The following is a 21,307-nucleotide window of genomic DNA, read 5'->3' on the forward strand; positions in this document are numbered from 1 at the left end:
TCAGCATGCTGGCCCTTCCCGTGGACTGTTGGGTGATTTTGTCCCAAGTGGGCTGTCTGTTCAGTACACACAGGACGTCCATGGGTGTCCGCCATGTAAGACCCGATCCCGGCTGCCTAGCTGCGGTCTATGCCTCACGTCGCTCGGTCCACTTCCTGGCTGAACCTCTTAATTTTCGCCCTTTATTAATAATATCCCTAAAGGCGAGGGCTAACTTAGATCTTAGCTAAAGACTTCCCTTGTAAGGCCCGTTCCCGCTCTTTAAGCCCAACATGAACCGCGGCCTTAACATCCGTTCTTATACAATGATTCCGAGTTCCTTTAGGTGACGGTTCGAGTATAACATTCAAGGACAAACAAACATAAGGGGCAAACAGATTGTATATATATAACATAATGAGATCCATACATCATTCATAAGTTCATCTACTAGTTTACACACTTAGTCTATCATAAGTTCACAAGTTGCACAATAGGCTATCAATACTACACGCTTATCAACAAGGACCCATTCACCACACATCTTCCCATGGCCTGAGACTTCACGTACCTTTCCTTTACCACGGTCCAAGTCTGGTCCTGAAACCACATAAATCACATCATGAACACATATGGCCGATAACCTAAGCAACAAGTCTAGAATGGCATGGTTCGGCCCTTAAGAACTAGGATCTGTCCAATTTGGACATACACAGATAAATTCCCAAAAACTAAATAAAATGCATGACAATTCATGATAATTCCCAACTAAGAGATTCCCATAGTCAGATCTCAACGGAACCGACCCGGAATGTGAGATCCGACCATAGATCAGTCCGGCCAATGCCTAGGACTTTATCCCTGGACCGGCCATGGCCTTGGTACAGTGTTCCCTGTCTGAATCAATCCAATAACATCACAACACACTGTAGAACAGGCTATCCAGAAGAAGTAAAGAGAATGGATGCATCTGCCAAGAGAACCGGCCGCAAGGCCGCACGGATCATCCGCAGGCCCGGGGCCGTTCCTTGCAGTCTACACCACTAACCTTAGGCGTTCTCTCCTTCTCCTTCTCCTTGTCTTTTTGTCTGGTATCCATCTTCACGGCCTGGCCTTCCCACACTCAGAACACGCCGGCAAGCCAACACCACCACACACGGTTCTCTTCTCTAACCGCCGGTCTCTCTCTTTCTTTCTTTCTTTTATGAGTTTGGCAGAGCTTTGCCTAAGGAATTTCGTGCCATTTTCTGTGCCAGGGACTCTCTATTTATAGAGAAAGCCAACCCCAACTACCCTGGAGAAATCGACCAAGCAGTTAAAGAGAAAGGGCACAAAACTGCCCCTTTGCACTTTTTCGGGAGTAACCGCCCAACTGCTCTTCCTTTCCTTTGGGCTGTTCGAAAATCAGGCCCATAATCTTTTCCAGAGTCCCTTGCCCAAGGCCAAGACCCCACGGACCCTGGGTGGTTCAGGCCAAGACCCCTCCAGCCCATAACCGCCCATGACCCGGCCAAGCCGGCCCGGACCATAACACTTCACCGAGCTGAGTTGAGCTGGCCACTAGCTGGCCTCAGCTGAGTGAGCTAACCTATCAGATCCAGTGAGCTACCAAGGACCGTATGATCTGGTTTCACACTGTCCCCAGCTGGTTGAGCTTGTACCCGACCTTATCCAGCTGCTAGATTACTCGGCAAGTCTCCTAAGCTTTCTTCCATCCATCCTGGTTAAGGCTCAGCTTCCTGATATCCTTAACCTTCTTATTTGAGCCATGATACGCTTGTCATTAGGCCAAATGACCTGTCTGGTGCGTCTCCTCGCACCATGGCTCGTCCCAACGATCCTACCTAGGATCGGCGATGCTACATCTGTAACACCCCCGAACCCTTCTAGGCATAGGTCAAACCACCGGCCAACAATCAAACAAGAACATGACCGACGGCCCGACCGTCTACCAAGGCTCAGGAGCGCTACAAGATGGGTTAACGGACAATCCAGCCAAAGTTACAAAAAGTGCAATTTGTAACTAGGCCAGGCCGCCCACTAACACGTCCCGTCAGACCAAAGCCTAAGGCTTCTCAACCCGTACTCCAATCTGACGTTGTGTTAGCTCGGACAAGCTAATATCAGAACAACAAGGCAGTTTCACAAAACATTCGCTTTATTTATCTTATATAATATCTGGTTTACAATACACAAAATATTATACAAGTGGTGGCATGCCAAGAAAGCGAAAGTACATACTTATAGTCTGAAAGCGTCTTAAGCAAAAAGATGCAAATCTACACCAGCCAGCCTAGCCTCCCGCGCTTTCTACGAGCTCACTACTGGTCACCTGAAAACAACAACGAGTGAGGAGTGAGTAATCTAGCATTACTCAGCGAGTTACAATCCCCCACTAACAAATACAACCCCTCGCTATCCCACCCCAAACAATCTAAAGCGAGAGGTTCACCTAACAACACAATTTAATAACAATAAGCAATATTCGAAATACGCAGCGGTAAACCATAGCAAGATAACTAGCATTACGCTAATTACTAGCTTATCACCAAACTCAAACTCGATTTAAACCAGGGTTTAACAACCCAAAACACGATATAATATATATAACAAACTCGGGCCCTGGTGACGTTAGGTTCCTCCTTCACTATCGGCAATATCCTATCTCCCTACCACAAAGGCCGGAAGAAGGAACTTTCAACCGACCGCGGCCCACAGTCCTTCGGGTCACCGCGCGACAGCCCACAGTCCTTCGGGTCACTGTCCCATTACACCGTCGTGTAATACTCAGCCATAGTACATGACACCGTTCGTCTGAGTCTTCCCGATCCAGCGAATAAGGGGTTTCCTTGAACCCGCCGGGTACGAGGTCTGAAGGAACACTAACTCACCCCAATATGCCTAGCATTGTGGGTTACACAAATGCTATCGGCCAATATACGATTAATACTAAACCCGGTAAAAATAACACAAGGTTTCAAGTAATAATCACAACACAATCAACCACATTCCAGAATCTAGCATAAAGACTAATTCCAGAATACCTAACTATCCACAACTTAGCGATATCATCTAAGCATTCTGCATTCGCTAACTAACCAATCAACCTAACCATTAGCATGCTACTACGGTTCTCAAGCAATAACTAAGCATGCTATCAACTTAATCAACATAACCTCAATTATTAACTACTCAAACCGTTACTCAGTTAGACCTGGCCTCCTGCCATGATCCAACTTCCAAGTAACGGGACCCTGCATAAAAACAACTCAGCAATCAATTGATTATAACTCACAGTTTTTGGTTGACCGTGGCCTTGACCCCAAACCCGTCTTCTGCGTTCCGAACCCTTTCCCGACCTTCACAAGTAGACCCACTTCTGAACTGATCTTGAGTCGAGCAGAACCTCTCTTAGATGTAGACTCGAATCGAGTAGAATAACTGTTCTCGAAAACTGCCGAAAAGACTCGAAAACGATCGAAACTCGAACTTTCTTTCTCTAGCTTTCTCTCTCACGTTTTTCTCTGAGTTTCAGGTGTGCTGGATGGTTTGAAATGAGCTGGGGTCGTGGGGTTTATATAGGATGCAGCAACCAATCAGAACAAGCCGTGTGGCAGCCCGTGTGTCGCCTCGCATGGCCCCGGACGCATGCGTCGCCGCACCTCGTGCTCCACATGTCTGATGGCATGACCAGGACATCATGCAGAGTGACACCATGCCCTACAGATGTCTGATCCACGGCCTGACCTCATCCAGATTGACACTCAGCGCACACATGTCGCTCAGCATGCTCCGATCGCAGGTTTCGCGGCACCTCGTGCTTCTGGGTGTCAATCAGCATGCTGTGCTCTCCTGGGCTTCAACACCTCCTGCTTCCCTTGCCACATACCATGCAAGGCAGGTTACATCACGTCCTTATCTCATAGATAAGGCCAGCTCGAGCTTCTCGGTCCATTCGACTGATTTCGACCCTTCCGATGAATTTTCGTCCCGCGATCAATCCCGAATATTTTTCTACGCCCGTTCTGATGAGATGAATATTTTTAATAAACTCCAAGTGAATCCTGACCTTGATGGAAAATATTTCTCGAGCCTCCGGCTTCCTCGAAAAATCGATAATACCAAAATTAGGGTTTTCGCCAAACTTCGGGTTTTCCCGTCGTGCTTCGATCCCGTCGTGCTTACTTCCCGTCCTGCTTAACTCCCGTCCTGCTTCCAACTTATAATATCTTCCAAATGATATTCTGGTGATAGCCATTAAGTTTTGCAGAAAACTTAGTGGCTAAGAAATGACGGGTTTCTGAAACGTCGAGCTTCTAAACCATCGTGCTTCCAAAAATGTTATGCTTCCAAAACATCCTTCTGATCAATCTAACACTTTTCTAACCATGGTCCAGCAGCTTATGGTTCACCCATGATCAATTCTTCGACCATCCATTGCCCGCAGTACGACCACTAAATAATAATATATATATTTTTTAAGGGTTTCTACATTCTCCCCCCGTTAACAGAATTCGTCCTCGAATTCTATGGCTCTGAGGGGCCTCCTTCTTTCATTACAACGTCCTCTCGGAATAACTCCGGGTGATCGGTTTTAAATCTCGCTTCATCCTGCCAAGTAACATGAATCCTGTTTTGTCTTCCCCAGAACACTTGTACTTGAGCAATCTCACGCTTTTTGAGCTTCCGAATACGCCGTTCTCCTAATCTGATTGGTCCTTCCGGATACGTAAGGTTTGTCTCCAACTCCTCGATTCTCTCGGGTTCAACAGCACTTGGATCCCGTATATGTTTCCGAAGCATGGAAACATGGAATACTGGATGTAGATGCATATCTGCTGGCAGATCCAATCGGTAAGCTACCTCACCAACTTTCCCGATGATCTGTACGGACCAATGAACCTGACCGCAAGTTTCCCGCCCTTGCCAAATCTGTCCTTCCCTTTCTGTGCAGTAACCTTCAAATAGACCCAATCTCCTATCTCAAAAGTTACTTCTCTTCTTGACTGGTCTGCGTACTTCTTCTGACGGTCTTGAGCCTTCTTCATGTTGGCCTGAATCGTCTCCAGTTTAATCATGGTCTCCTGAACAATAGGTGACCCAAACATTCTTCTTTCGCCCACTTCCGTCCAACACATAGGCGTCTTGCATGGCCTTCCGTATAATGCTTCATAAGGTGACATCCCTATGCTCGAATGATGACTGTTGTTATACGAGAACTCAACCAACGGTAAATGCTTCTCCCAAGTTCCTGCCCAATCGAGAATACACATCCGCAGCATGTCCTCGATGGTCCGAATGGTCCTTTCCGTTTGGCCATCTGTTTCTGGATGGAACGCCGTGCTTCTGTACAGTTTAGTTCCCAAGGCTTCTTGCAGTGCTTCCCAAATGATGCCGTGAACCTTGGATCGCGATCTGAGACGATGTCTGAGGGTACACCATGTAACTTCACGATTTGGTCGATGTACAGCTCGGCCAAAACTTCAACTTTATCAGTGTCCCGCATAGGCAACAAGTGTGTGACCTTGGTTAACCTATCCACAATCACCCATATCGAGTTGTTCGATCTACCTGGAGCAGTAGGTAATCCGGTGATGAAATCCATGGAAATAGAGTCCCATTTCCATTGAGGTATCGGAAGACTCTGCAACAATCCTCCTGGAACTTGATGTTCCACCTTGACTTGTTGACAAGTTGCACACTGAGCAACCCATTGTGCTACTGATCTCTTCATGCCCGGCCAATGATAGTATCTTCTCACGTCTCGGTACATCTTCGAACTTCCAGGATGGATACTGAGTAAAGAATGATGTGCAATCCTTAGTATCTCATCTCTCAGCCCTTGTCCTTTAGGAACCGTGATCCTCCCATTAATTAGCAAGGTTCCGTCCTCCGCCAAGTAGTATCCCGCATTATTTGGCCCGGCTTGTCCTTTGAGTTCTTCAGCAATCTTCAGTAACTTCTCATCCTTAAGTTGTTCTTCTCGAATTCTCTGAATCAAGCTGGCCTGATTCACCGCTTGAAGTCCCAATGGCTCGCTTGTCTGCCCTTCCAAAACGACCAACTTCACTTGTTTCAACTCCTGGTTCAATAGCTCCACTTCTTTCTCTAAATCTGCGTCCAACTTTCTTCGACTTAAGGCGTCCGCAACAACATTCGCTTTACCAGGATGGTAGCGAATCCGTATGTCGTAGTCTGCCACAAACTCCATCCACCTACGCTGGCGCAGGTTGAGATCTGGCTGAGTGAAGAGGTATTTAAGACTTTGGTGGTCCGTGTATACCTCCACTTCTTCCCCGTACAAGTAAGATCTCCAAATTCGCAAAGCGAACACCACGGCCGCTAACTCCAAGTCATGTGTACTGTAGTTATCCTCATGCTTCCGTAGTTGTCGCGAAGCATATGCAATGACTCGCCCATCTTGCATAAGAACACAACCTAACCCAACGCGTGAAGCATCCGTGTAAACCGTGTAAGGTTTACCTTGCTCGGGCAAAGCTAACACAGGTGCGGTCGTGAGAGCTTCCTTCAACTTCTTGAATGCCCTCTCGGTTTCTTCCACCCATAAGAAAGGAACTCCTTTACCGGTAAGTTTAGTTAAAGGCTTTGCAATGGAGGAAAAGTCCTTAACAAACTTCCGATAATAGCCCGCAAGTCCGAGAAAACTCCTCACTTCTGTCACAGTGGTAGGTCGAGGCCATTCTCGTATGGCTTGGACCTTTTCTGGATCAGCAGCCACGCCCTCTCCTGATACTATGTGACCCAGAAATCCTATCTCTCTCTTCCAAAACGAGCACTTGCTGGACTTGGCAAATAGCTTCTGATTCCGTAACCTCTCCATAACCAGTCTCAGATGCTCTTTGTGCTCTTCCTTACTTCTCGAGTACACCAGGATGTCATCAATGAAAATGATCACGAACTTGTCGAGATAGTCGTGAAACACTTCATTCATCAAACGCATGAAAGCCGCAGGCGCGTTTGTGAGACCAAAGGGCATAACTACAAACTCGTACTGCCCATACCTCGTCCGAAACGCCGTCTTCATAATGTCTGACTTGGCAATAGGAATTTGGTGATACCCTGATGCCAAATCAATCTTCGAAAACCAACTAGCTCCCTTTAGTTGGTCTAACAACTCGTCTATCCTCGGAAGAGGATACTTATCTTTTATCGTGATGTTGTTGATACCACGATAATCGATACACAACCTCATGCTTCCATCCTTCTTCTTCACAAATAACACAGGAGCTCCCCAAGGTGAAGAGCTCGACCGGATGAATCCCTTTTCCAATAGATCTTCCAATTGTTTCTTTAGCTCGGCTAATTCCGCAGGTGCCATCCGATATGGTGCCTTAGCTATAGGTTTTGCTTCAGGCTCCAAAGTAATGGTAAAGGGATTACTCCGAGGTGGAGGTAATTCCTTTAGTGGTGCAAAGATATCCTCAAACTCTTGGACCACTTCTATGTCTTCGACCTTAACTTCATCATTAGTGGCTCCTCCACTAACCGATAAGGTCACCAAATATACATCCCCGTCTTGAAACAAATCTTGTACTCTCATCGCTGCTACTAAAGACACGGTCATACTAGGACTGATTCCATAGTATACCATCTCTGGTCGTTTACCTCTGCCGAACAACAACCTTCCCTTTCCACAGTCGATCTGAACTCCGTAGCTCGATAACCAATCCATTCCAAGGATTACCTCGTACCCTTTCAAAGGCACGACTAACAGATCTGCCACAAACTCTTTGCCTTGAATGACCAATGGAACATTCTTGATACACTGATTTGCTTGAAGGGTTCGGTCTGCGGGGGTCAAAACGGCCACGTCTATCCTGTCAACCACAAAACAATCCCAAAACCGGGCAGCTACTTCAGGGGTCACAAAACTATGTGTTGCCCCCGAGTCGAACAATACATGTGTGGGTTTACCAGCAACATGTATGGTTCCTGCCACAGTAATCCAATCAACAATATCTTAATCACAAAAATACTAATCAAAATTCTCACAACCATCAATCATCATCCTAAATTTCTAAACGCGCAACCTAGCGATCAAGCAATCTATACCTAACCAGCATACTAACTAGATTCCAGAAACTAAATTTCCATTCAATAAAAAGAAGAGGTTAAGCACCCACAATACCTGTGATGGGACCGCTTGACGGTCCTGCATTGTCTGGGTTTTCTACACCTAAGGCATAAACTCTACCTCCTAGGTTTTGCTTCTTTGGTGCTGGCTCAATAGCTGGACGGCTAGGAGGAGCTCGGATTGCGAGAGGGGTCGCAGGGATTGGCTTGTTTGGACATGACGATGCATAATGGCCCTTCATACCGCAAGAGAAACAAGTAACATCTTCCATCCTTATAGATGAATAACCCTGCTGGTTACTCCGTTGTCTGTTGGGACAAAACTTAGAAATATGTCCCGGTTGATCACATATGTAACACACCACAGTGTTACCACGATTGTTGGCTTGGCCTCCAAATCCTCGCCCTTTTCCTTTGTAAGATCTTGGACCCTTGTTGAAATTTGGCCTTTCTCCTTGGCTAAACTTGGTGTGTCCACCAGAATGTGGTAAGGTCTTCCTTTCAGCCTCCAATACAGTTTCAACATTAACAGCTTTTTCCACTAGCTCAGATAAGCTGCTAAAGTTGCTTCCAGCTAAACGACTTCCAAGCTCCGGCTTCAATCCGTACATAAAGTTACGGATCATAGTTGCTTCATCTTCACGCCCATCAAAGACATGTCGCCTCAACCTTGTGAACTCAGATTCGTAACTCCTCACTGGCCTATCTCCTTGAACAAGGTTCATGAACTGGCGCTCCAATCGATGCTTTGCTTCTGGAGGAAAGTATTTCCTCTCAAACTCTCCCTTGAACGACTCCCATGATGTGATGTTGTGTCCACGCTGTCTGTCTATGCTGTCCCACCATCCTGTGGCGTCGCCTTCCAAGTAGTACACAGCGATCTTCTTCTTATACTCCTCCGGGCACTCCATGGCTTCAAAATTCTTCTCCATCATAGTAATCCACTTGTCGGCCTCAATAGGATCGGATCCTCCTTTGAACTTGTAGGATCCAATGTTCTTCATGGTAGATAATAGCTTGGAAACTTCAGGGGGTTGAGTACGCCTGCCTTGGTTACCAAGTGCCTCGGTCATCACGTCATGTAAAAGCTTCAAGGTGTTTTCGGTTCCATGATCTTGTGGTCTTTCGGTGGCACGGTTCTGATCTGGCCTTGGGTTTGATTGAGCGGATTGATCATGTTGATGTCTCTGGTCCCAATTACGACTTGGGCCAATACTCGCCATACTGTCTTCTCTCACTCTAGTCATGTTACCGTAAACAGGAAAAGATCTTGTTCTCTGCAGAGGGCTCCTATCGTGTCCAAACATCTCACTAATGCCATTTCCATTATCCTGATCTGATCTGTGACCCAATCCTCCGCCTGTCCAATCCATACCCTCTCCCCATATCCGACCTCGTCCATCATCACCTGTCCCGCGATTAGCCATCTGCACACAATAAAAAGGGTAAGTCATATTCCTACCACGGGAAGCGGCTGGTTTCCTAATCATCTTTTTGCGACTCCTTTGACTCGATAAAACCGTTAAAAAAACACTTGTGTCACGCATGGACGAAACCATGCTCTGATACCACCTCTGTAACACCCCCGAACCGTTCTAGGCATAGGTCAAACCACCGGCCAACAATCAAACAAGAACATGACCGACGGCCCGACCGTCTACCAAGGCTCAGGAGCGCTACAAGACGGGTTAACGGACAATCCAGCCAAAGTTACAAAAAGTGCAATTTGTAACTAGGCCAGGCCGCCCACTAACACGTCCCGTCAGACCAAAGCCTAAGGCTTCTCAACCCGTACTCCAATCTGACGTTGTGTTAGCTCGGACAAGCTAATATCAGAACAACAAGGCAGTTTCACAAAACATTCGCTTTATTTATCTTATATAATATCTGGTTTACAATACACAAAATATTATACAAGTGGTGGCATGCCAAGAAAGCGAAAGTACATACTTATAGTCTGAAAGCGTCTTAAGCAAAAAGATGCAAATCTACACCAGCCAGCCTAGCCTCCCGCGCTTTCTACGAGCTCACTACTGGTCACCTGAAAACAACAACGAGTGAGGAGTGAGTAATCTAGCATTACTCAGCGAGTTACAATCCCCCACTAACAAATACAACCCCTCGCTATCCCACCCCAAACAATCTAAAGCGAGAGGTTCACCTAACAACACAATTTAATAACAATAAGCAATATTCGAAATACGCAGCGGTAAACCATAGCAAGATAACTAGCATTACGCTAATTACTAGCTTATCACCAAACTCAAACTCGATTTAAACCAGGGTTTAACAACCCAAAACACGATATAATATATATAACAAACTCGGGCCCTGGTGACGTTAGGTTCCTCCTTCACTATCGGCAATATCCTATCTCCCTACCACAAAGGCCGGAAGAAGGAACTTTCAACCGACCGCGGCCCACAGTCCTTCGGGTCACCGCGCGACAGCCCACAGTCCTTCGGGTCACTGTCCCATTACACCGTCGTGTAATACTCAGCCATAGTACATGACACCGTTCGTCTGAGTCTTCCCGATCCAGCGAATAAGGGGTTTCCTTGAACCCGCCGGGTACGAGGTCTGAAGGAACACTAACTCACCCCAATATGCCTAGCATTGTGGGTTACACAAATGCTATCGGCCAATATACGATTAATACTAAACCCGGTAAAAATAACACAAGGTTTCAAGTAATAATCACAACACAATCAACCACATTCCAGAATCTAGCATAAAGACTAATTCCAGAATACCTAACTATCCACAACTTAGCGATATCATCTAAGCATTCTGCATTCGCTAACTAACCAATCAACCTAACCATTAGCATGCTACTACGGTTCTCAAGCAATAACTAAGCATGCTATCAACTTAATCAACATAACCTCAATTATTAACTACTCAAACCGTTACTCAGTTAGACCTGGCCTCCTGCCGTGATCCAACTTCCAAGTAACGGGACCCTGCATAAAAACAACTCAGCAATCAATTGATTATAACTCACAGCTTTTGGTTGACCGTGGCCTTGACCCCGAATCCGTCTTCTGCGTTCCGAACCCTTTCTTGACCTTCACAAGTATACCCACTTCTGAACTGATCTTGAGTCGAGCAGAACCTCTCATAGATGTAGACTCGAATCGAGTAGAACAACTGTTCTCGAAAACTGCCGAAAAGACTCGAAAATGATCGAAACTCGAACTTTCTTTCTCTAGCTTTCTCTCTCACGTTTTTCTCTGAGTTTCAGGTGTGCTGGATGGTTTGAAATGAGCTGGGGTCGTGGGGTTTATATAGGATGCAGCAACCAATCAGAAACAAGCCGTGTGGCAGCCCGTGTGTCGCCTCGCATGGCTCCGGACGCATGCGTCGCGGCACCTCGTGCTCCACATGTCTGATGGCATGACCAGGACATCATGCAGAGTGACACCATGCCCTCCAGATGTCTGATCCACGGCCTGACCTCATCCAGATTGACACTCAGCGCACACATGTCGCTCAGCATGCTCCGATCGCAGGTTTCGCGGCACCTCGTGCTTCTGGGTGTCAATCAGCATGCTGTGCTCTCCTGGGCTTCAACACCTCCTGCTTCCCTTGCCACATACCATGCCAGGCAGGTTACATCACGTCCTTATCTCATAGATAAGGCCAGCTCGAGCTTCTCGGTCCATTCGACTGATTTCGACCCTTCCGATGAATTTTCGTCCCGCGATCAATCCCGAATATTTTTCTACGCCCGTTCTGATGAGATGAATATTTTTAATAAACTCCAAGTGAATCCTGACCTTGATGGAAAATATTTCTCGAGCCTCCGGCTTCCTCGAAAAATCGATAATACCAAAATTAGGGTTTTCGCCAAACTTCGGGTTTTCCCGTCGTGCTTACTTCCCGTCGTGCTTAACTCCCGTCCTGCTTCCAACTTATAATATCTTCCAAATGATATTCTGGTGATAGCCATTAAGTTTTGCAGAAAACTTAGTGGCTAAGAAATGACGGGTTTCTGAAACGTCGAGCTTCTAAACCGTCGTGCTTCCAAAAATGTTATGCTTCCAAAACATCCTTCTGATCAATCTAACACTTTTCTAACCATGGTCCAGCAGCTTATGGTTCACCCATGATCAATTCTTCGACCATCCATTGCCCGCGGTACGACCTCTAAATAATAATATTTTTTTTTAAGGGTTTCTACGACATCCCTAGTCATTAATAGCCTAGATCCTTTCAACAGATACGCAGTGGATTATTTTGTAGTTAACCATTGGTCTAAAACCAATCTAACACTTGGCTGGTCGAGTCACCTTAGCCTTGGTCAGTTTACTCAACTACCAATTAGCTTAAAGGTCAATCCTAAACCCAAACCAAGCCATACAATTCTGAGGTTCCATTCCCCTAAACCATTCTATCTATATCTACATAAGTAAATGCTAGATCATACCTTTGCCACATCTACGGGCTTATTAGCTCATTGGTCCTCCATTGACTCGAATTTCTCTTGCTTGACAGCTGGACCACGATCACTCAAGGATCTTACTTAAGGTCCTTATCTTGATTCCTGCATCAAACAACTCCCCTAGGTACTTAGTCATTCAACCAACCATCCCCACAGACATAAGTAATCTTTGAGAAGTCTTTGAAAGGATTAGGGTTTGCATCTGGCCTTTCTCGGCTCATGCACACTCAAACATCCCCTTGCCATATAGGCAATAGTACCCAATCCATATTCTGGACTGACAAATCTCATTAGATCCTAAGTCAATCAACCAACCATCCTCACATGACTTGGAACTGATGAGTCATCATCTGGCCTGACCGGCTTTGGGACTTAACCCAAACAACATATATGATTTGCTCATACCAAACGATGCATTCCTTAATCAGATTAGTTCCGACACCTTGAACCATCATTCAGAGGTCAGGTCGTCCATACTCAACCATGATCAGATCTTACACGGCCTTCCTTGAACAATCACACTTAGGCTCAGTATCTATGGTCTACGACTCATAGTACTAGCCATACACTTCGTCATGACTCTTAGCCAATCTCGAAGCTATCAACACCAAGGTTTATATCTAGAAGCATCACATCAATACTCTTACTCCAGCAACGTGACTATCCATACTAGTGCTCGGCCATCGAACGATCGTCATGAAACATGATCCGACCACCAGACTTGATAAGCCATCGTCTACTTAGCAGGTACTGATATAACCGGCCTTCCATTGCCATCATGTGGGTCTACGCCCTACATAATGCATATGGCGCCTATCCTACTCACCAACCCAAGGTTTATTGTAAGATATCCCACTTAGCCTTTGCGGCTAAAGCCGTCCAACCATAGCCGGATCATCCATAGTGTCGTCTAACCGTCTGGTTAAGATCTAGGTGCGATCGACCAGTTATAAGTCGGGCCCAAAGGCTCACGGACCTTCTTACCTGATCCGACCCAAAGCCTGGATCCATACCAGAGAGTAAGGCCCAAGACCAAACCGGATTGCCTTGCAACCAATCAGACCTTGCGACACAACACTTCGGTTAAACTAACCGTCCGTCCGTTCGACTATGCAGCCGCGGACTGTCCCCTTGGTTCGGCCTAAGCCTTGAACCAATGGCACCGTTTGGAACTCACACCCTTTGGGAACTAGTACACTTTGGACAACTCGTGCCCTTGGCAACTCATGACCCTTGGCATCTCGCACCCATTCAGATGCTCCAACCGTTCGACTTAACAGTCCATATGGCTGTCTGGTCCGTGCGTGTGTCCGCCTATGGCCAAAGACCATGCCTTAACTTACACAATGCATGAACATTGTGACTGTTCACTGAAGGGTTGAAACCGTTCAGAACAGAACCCCCCTATCCAATCGGATCACCTGAGGCCGGTTTAGACCATGCCGCGCCTAACCCAACGGTTATGGACCGCGACTTCATTACTCAACCAGAACCAATGTTATAACAAATCCCAACACATCAACAAGGCCAAGCCAATTACAGAAGGAGTAGCAGAAGAATTGGATGAAAGAAACAATAAGAAGAATAGGACACAATCCAAACGCCCATGGCTAGACCCCGGTTCAGACTGTCCGATTGTCTTAGCCGATTGAGTCGGTGGTTACCCGACTGACCCTATAGACTGAACCCACGGCTTTCGATCCTTCTCCAGACCCTTCTCTACGCTTGGGTATTCATCAACACACCGGCCTCCTCTCCCTAAACCGTTCTCCTTGCCGGAGATACAAAACCACCAGACCGCCCTTTTTCGGCCGATCTCTTGGCCAGAACTCTCTCTCTCTCTCTCTCTCTCTCTACGTTTTTCCATGAGTATTTTACTCTGGAATTGGATAGAAATCGACCAGAGAGCCCCATATGTATATAAAACGAGGGGTAAGTTTGCCCCACGAACAGGTAGACTTGCTAGCGAATGGGCACACCATCGGCCAAGGTTGTCCCTTTTTACGGCCACTTCCATCCCTTCGCCCTTCGATTGGGTTTGGGGTCGGTCATAAGCCCAACCCACGCCCCAAGCCTCCTGACTTAGCCCACGGCCTTCCCAAAGACCCAACAGCCCATGGCCTCATGGCCGGACCTCACAGCCGGCCCTGACCCGGACCGGACCATCGCCTAAAGCCCGAACAGTCCGTCTAGCTGAGGTGAGCTGACTCTCAGCTGCCTCAGCTGGGTGAGCTAGTTGTCCAGATAGTGGAGCTGACTTATAGGACTGAGCTGGAGTGAACCAAACCTAGCTTCATTGAGCTGGCCGAGCTACTTTACTTCGTCCAGTTACCGTCTTACTCGTCCTAGCTGTCTCTTAGCTTGTTATATAGGTTAAGTCTAAGTTTCCTTATGTCCTTAACCATCTTTCTCGACCATGGAACGCTGGCCTTGATGTCCTAAGACTGGCTTGTACGTTTCCTCGAACCATGGCCGTCCCGACAATCCGTTCCAGGATTGGGGGCGTGACAAGTCCCCCACTTGTAATGGATTCGGCTCGAATCCGTGATGATTATACCTTGTCCCAAGACAAATATTCCAAACAAAATTATTCTAGTCTTGATCAGAGAATAGAACAAGCTTGATTAAAACCACCGAATCACCACTTCGTTGATCAATTTTCCTTTGACCATCGTTGTACAAGTCTCCCCCAACTTGATAAGGATTTAACCACAAAAATCCTATCAAGTGGTCCTTTCTGGTTTCGCTGATGGCACCCTTACTTGTCTACTTTGACCACAGTCGAGGGTCCATCAAGCACCCATTCAAGTGATACTTGAAAATCCATCCAAAGACATTCCTTGTGTCACTGGCTGAAATCTCCAGGTTGCGGTCCTAGTATCCAACAAGTCTATGTCTTTCCTTTGAATAGCATCTCTTCAGATTTTATTCTTTCTCTGATCATAGTCCAAGACTAGATCATAATCAGTCCCTAGGAACAGGCGCATACTCGAGCCTTAGTAGATTTGGCAATCCCCAACCACTCGATGTACCAGTCAAGTCCTCACGAACTTGTTCTAATCTTTAGGCTGCTATCCTACAACGAGTCCTAACAGATTATTGTGGTTCTTTTGTCCTTCATGGACAATAAGGCTCATAACCTCAGCACAACGTACTGGGATCATCCCCTTAACCGCCACAACCCTTTCAGGCTTGGCCACATTGCGATCTTTGTCCTCCAGACTAAAAACGCCTCAGACTTGATTCTTTCTATCCTTCACTGGACTTTGTCATAATTCGATCCTGGTCCTTCCTTGGACTCGATCGTACTCTGGTTCTGGTCCACTCAGGGACTCGACCGTTTCACCCCGACCATAGGTCCATCTCCGAAGGTCGTGGGCTGATCCTCGTCCTTTTTTTTTGGACTTGATCATTCTCAACCTTAGGTCAAACTCCGACTTGGTTGTACCTGCGACCATGGTCCTCTCTCGACGTGGTCAACTTCGGCTCTGCCATCTCAGTCGGAGCCGAAAGAAACAGACTCTAGGACAGTGGTGCTGTCCCTGGTTCCAGTTCAATCATAAATGGATCCGACCTACCAGAGGGGAGACTCTGTAGCGAACGGAACACATCTGGGAACTCAGACACCAAGTGGGTCCTCAAACAGATCTTTAGATCACCAGAATTTGCCGCGCTCCATAGTGGTAATTGTGGTAAAAAAAATACTTCACAATCCCGTCTAAGCATCTGATCCACACGGAATGCTGACACCACTACTTTCCTTAAAGCCGGACTCAGACAATGGATCTCGATACCAACGAGATCCCAGACAGATCAACAGAATTGCCGTGCTCCGTAGTGGTAGTTGTGGTCAAAAATACTTCACAACCTGTCTAAGCATCCAATTCACTTGGACTACTGACACCCCTACTTTCCTAAGAGCCAGACTCAGACTCAGACTTTGGTACTGGATCGGGTGAGCTCCAGTCTCCAATTGCACACGAACTTTGTGGCAATCGAGAGTGGTCCGATACTTTCCCAACCAGATTCATGCCTAGGATCATCTCGTGATTCTGTAGGCGCGTGGATATTTTTTCTCGATCAGATCTACAGGCAGATTTCTCTCTGGATCCACACCGGGATATTTTTCATGAGCCGTAGTGAATGCATAATTTGCCCACGGATGCCTCACTAGTCCGAATAATCCCCAGAACTCAGACAGAACAGACTCTTTCCGACCAGTCCCGGACTCACAAACTATGTGTAGCTCTGTGTCGAAAAGTACGTGTGTTTCCACACCACAAATCCACTTGTGGAAACTATCTCAGTGCATGACCACACCACAAAGAACGTCCCCATAACATCCCTCATGGGATTGCCAATAACTTCAATACTTCCAGTTCCAGTGGATACCTAGATGAGTAAGATCTCGGTTTGACCACACACTTGGAAACGTCCCGTACCATTATCCAAGGCGTCTTACTTTTGCGAATGCCTCACACCATTCACAGAGCAATTTTAATATACCCTCAATCCCCATTATACTACAGTAGTTAAGATCATGTTCTTACATTGATTGGAACGAACATCATGAGTTTCCTCTACATAAGTAAATGCTAGATCATACCTTTGCCACATCTACGGAGCTTATTAGCTCATTGGCCCTCCATTGACTCGAATTGCTCTTGCTTGACAGCTGGACCACGATCACTCAATGATCTTACTTAAGGTCCTTATCTTGATTCCTGCATCAAACAACTCCCCTAGGTACTTAGTCATTCAACCAACCATCCCCACAGACATAAGTAATCTTTGAGAAGTCTTTGAAAGGATAAGGGTTTGCATCTGGCCTTTCTCGGCTCATGCACACTCAAACATCCCCTTGCCATATAGGCAATAGTACCCAATCCATATTCTGGACTGACAAATCTCATTAGATCCTAAGTCAATCAACCAACCATCCTCACATGACTTGGAACTGATGAGTCATCATCTGGCCTGACCGGCTTTGGGACTTAACCCAAACAACATATATGATTTGTTCATACCAAACGATGCATTCCTTAATCAGATTAGTTCCGACACCTTGAACCATCATTCAGAGGTCAGGTCGTCCATACTCAACCATGATCAGATCTTACACGGCCTTCCTTGAACAATCACACTTAGGCTCAGTATCTATGGTCTACGACACATAGTACTAGCCATACACTTCATCATGACTCTTAGCCAATCTCGAAACTATCAACACCAAGGTTGATATCTAGAAGCATCACATCAATACTCTTACTCCAGCAACCTGAATATCCATACTAGTGCTCGGCCATCGAACCATCGTCATGAAACATGATCCGACAGCCAGACTTGATAAGCCATCGTCTACTTAGCAGGTACTGATATAACCGGCCTTCCATTGCCATCATGTGGGTCTACGCCCTACATAATGCATATGGCGCCTATCCTACTCACCAACCCAAGGTTTATTGTAAGATATCCCACTTAGCCTTTGCGGCTAAAGCCATCCAACCATACCCGGATCATCCATAGTCCCGTCTAACCGCATGGTTAAGATCTAAGTGCGATCGACCAGTTATAAGTCTGGACCAAAGGCTCACAGACCTTCTTACCTGATCCGACCCAAAGCCTGGATCAATACCAGAGAGTAAGGCCCAAGACCAAACCGGATTGCCTTGCAACCATTCAGACCTTGCGACACAACACTCCGGTTAAACTAACCGTCCGCCGTTCAACTATGCAGCCGCGGACTGTCCACCTGGTTCGGCCTAAGCCTTGAACCAATGGCACCGTTTGGAACTCACACCCTTTGGGAACTAGTACCCTTTGGACACTCGTGCCTCTTGGCAACTCATGACCCTTGGCATCTCGCACCCATTCAGATGCTCCAACCGTTCGACCTAACCGTCCGTATGGACTGTCTGGTCCGTGCGTGTGTCCAGCCTATGGCCAAAGGACCACGCCTTAACCTACACAAGTCATGAACCATTGTGACTGTTCAGGGAAGGGTTGCAACCGTTCAGAACAGAACTGAACCGCCCCTATCCAATCGGATCACCTGAGGCCGGTTTAGACCATGTGCGTGCCTAACTCGTCGGTTATGGACCGCGACCGCATTACTCAACCAGAACCACGGTTATAACCAATCCCAACACATCAACAAGGCCACGCCAATGTACAGAAGGAGTAGAAGAAGAATTGGATGAAAAGAATAAGAAGAATAGGACACAATCCAAACGCCCATGGCTAGACCGGTTCAGACTGTCCGATTGTTTTAGCCGATGAGTCGGTGGTTACCCACTGACCCTATCAGACTGAACCACGGCTTTCGAGTCCTTCTCCAGACCCTTCTCTACGCCTTGGGTATTCATAACACACGGCCTCCTCTCTCCTAAACCGTTCTCCTTGCCGGAGATACAAAAACACCACGACCGGCCCTTTTCCGGCCGATCTCTTGGCCAGAACTCTCTCTCTCTCTCTCTCTCTACGTTTTTCCATGAGTATTTTACTCTGGAATTGGATAATGAAATCGACCAGAGAGCCCCCATATTTATAGAAAACGAGGGGGTAAGTCTTGCCCACGAACAGGCACGACTTGCTAGCGAATGGGCACCATCGGCCAAGGGTTGTCCCCTTTCGGCCACTTGCATCCCTTCGCCCTTTCTGATTGGGTTTGGGGTCAGTCATAAGCCCAACCCACGCCCCAAGCCTCCTGGACTTAGCCCACGGCCTTGCCCAAAGACCCAACAGCCCATGGCCTCATGGCCGGACCTCACAACCTGTCACTGACCCGGACCCGGACCATCGGCCTAAATCCCGAACAGTCCGTCTAGCTGAGGTGAGCTGACTCTCAGCTGCCTCAGCTGGGTGAGATAGTAGTCCAGCTAGTGGAGCTGACTTAGTAGGGACTGAGCTGGAGTGAACTAAACCTAGCTTAATTGAGCTGGCCGAGCTACTCGTCCACTTCGTCAAGTTACCGTCTTACTCGTCCTAGTTGTCTCTTAGCTTGTATAAGGTTAAGTCTAAGTTTCCTTATGTCCTTAACCTTCTTTCTCGACCATGGAACGCTTGCCTTGATGTCCTAAGACTGGCTTGTACGTTTCCTCGAACCATGGCCGTCCCGAAATCCTTTCCAGGATTGGGGTCCGTGACACGCCAGCACACACAGGACGTCCGTGGCTGTTTGTGGCTGTCTATCCAAACGCCCATGGCTAGACCGGTTCGGACTGTCCGATTGTTTTAGCCGATGAGTCGGTGGTTACCCCACTGACCCTATCATACTGAACCACGGCTTTCGAGTCCTTCTCCAGACCCTTCTCTACGCCTTGGGTATTCATAACACACGGCCTCCTCTCTCCTAAACCGTTCTCCTTGCCGGAGATACAAAACCACCACGACCGGCCCTTTTCCGGCCGATCTCTTGGCCAGACTCTCTCTCTCTCTCTCTCTCTCTCTACGTTTTCCATGGATAATGAAATCTACCAGAGAGCCCCCATATTTATAGAAAACGAGGGGGTAAGTCTTGCCCCACGAACAGGCACAACTTGCTAGCGAATGGGCACCATCGGCCAAGGGTTGTCCCCTTTCGGCCACTTGCATCCCTTCGCCCTTTCTGATTGGGTTTGGGGTCGGTCATAAGCCCAACCCACGCCCCAAGCCTCCTGGACTTAGCCCACGGCCTTGCCCAAAGACCCAACATCCCATGGCCTCATGGCCGGACCTCACAGCCTGTCACTGACCCGGACCCGGACCATCGGCCTAAATCCCGAACAGTCCGTCTAGCTGAGGTGAGCTGACTCTCAGCTGCCTCAGTTGGGTGAGATAGTAGTCCAGCTAGTGGAGCTGACTTAGTAGGGACTGAGCTGGAGTGAACTAAACCTAGCTTCATTGAGCTGGCCGAGCTACTCGTCCACTTCGTCAAGTTACCGTCTTACTCGTCCTAGCTGTCTCTTATCTTGTATAAGGTTAAGTCTAAGTTTCCTTATGTCCTTAACCTTCTTTCTCGACCATGGAACGCTTGCCTTGATGTCCTAGACTGGCTTGTACGTTTCCTCGAACCATGGCCGTCCCGAAAATCCTTTCCAGGATTGGGGGCGTGACACGCCAGCACACACAGACAAAATCCGTGGCTGTTTGTGGCTGTCTGTCAGCACACACAGGACATCCGTGTGTGTCCGTGTGTGTCTGTCAGCACACACAGGATGTTCGTGGATGTCGGTAAGCATACACAGGATGTCCGTGGCTGTACGTGTGTGTCCGTCAGCACACACAGGACGTCTGTGGCTGTCCATCAGTTCACATATCAGCACGTTGGTCCTTGGACTCTGCACGCTGGCCCTTCCCGTGACTGTTTGGGTGATTTTGGCCCACGTGGGCTATCTGTTCAGTACACACAGGACGTCGTGGGTGTCCGCCAGCACACACAGGACGTCCGTGGCGGTCCGTGTGTGTCCGTCAGCACACACAGGACGTCCATGGCTGTCCATCAGTATACATATCAGCACGCTGGTCCTTGGACTCAGTACGCTGGCCCTTCCCGTGGACTGTTTGGATGATTTTGACCCACGTGGGCTGTCTGTTCAGTACACACAGGACGTCTGTGGGAGTCCGTCAGCACACACAGGACATCCGTGTGTGTCCGTCAGCACACACAGGACGTTCGTTGCTGTGCGTGTGTGTCCGTGTGTGTCTGTCAGCACACACATGACGTCTGTGGCTGTCCATCAGTACACATATCAGCACGTTGGTCCTTTGACTCCGCACGCTGACCCTTCCTGTGGACTGTTCAGGTAATTT

At 47.5% G+C, this 21,307-nt stretch overlaps 2 protein-coding genes across 2 annotated transcripts; both read right to left on the reverse strand.

Annotated features, from left to right (window-relative positions):
* Nucleotides 1-7,306: 7,306 nt before the first annotated feature.
* Nucleotides 7,307-7,953, reverse strand: LOC117129735 (the record flags this gene model as incomplete). Its single annotated transcript, XM_033283009.1, has 1 exon — nt 7,307-7,953. A coding segment is annotated over exon 1 (366 nt), but the record flags the coding sequence as incomplete, so codon positions are not given.
* Nucleotides 7,954-8,238: 285 nt separating this feature from the next.
* LOC117129736 lies at nt 8,239-9,563 on the reverse strand. The gene is made up of 2 exons (XM_033283010.1): nt 8,447-9,563; nt 8,239-8,279 (listed from the first exon to the last, which is right to left on the reverse strand). Exons 1-2 carry the CDS (start codon nt 9,561-9,563, stop codon nt 8,239-8,241), a joined length of 1,158 nt encoding a protein of 385 aa, XP_033138901.1.
* Between the last annotated feature and the right edge of the window lie 11,744 nt (nt 9,564-21,307).

The sequence above is a fragment of the Brassica rapa genome, unplaced genomic scaffold (assembly GCF_000309985.2).
Source record: "Brassica rapa cultivar Chiifu-401-42 unplaced genomic scaffold, CAAS_Brap_v3.01 Scaffold0086, whole genome shotgun sequence".
Lineage (NCBI taxonomy): Eukaryota > Viridiplantae > Streptophyta > Magnoliopsida > Brassicales > Brassicaceae > Brassica > Brassica rapa.

Coding starts and splice junctions, on each gene's coding strand:
- LOC117129736 (XM_033283010.1), bottom strand. CDS start 9,563: ATGATTAGGAAACCAGCCGCTTCCCGTGGTAGGAATATGACTTACCCT. Junction 8,280..8,446: donor AGGCCAAGCCAACAATCGTG/GTAACACTGTGG, acceptor TGTCCAAACAAG/CCAATCCCTGCGACCCCTCT.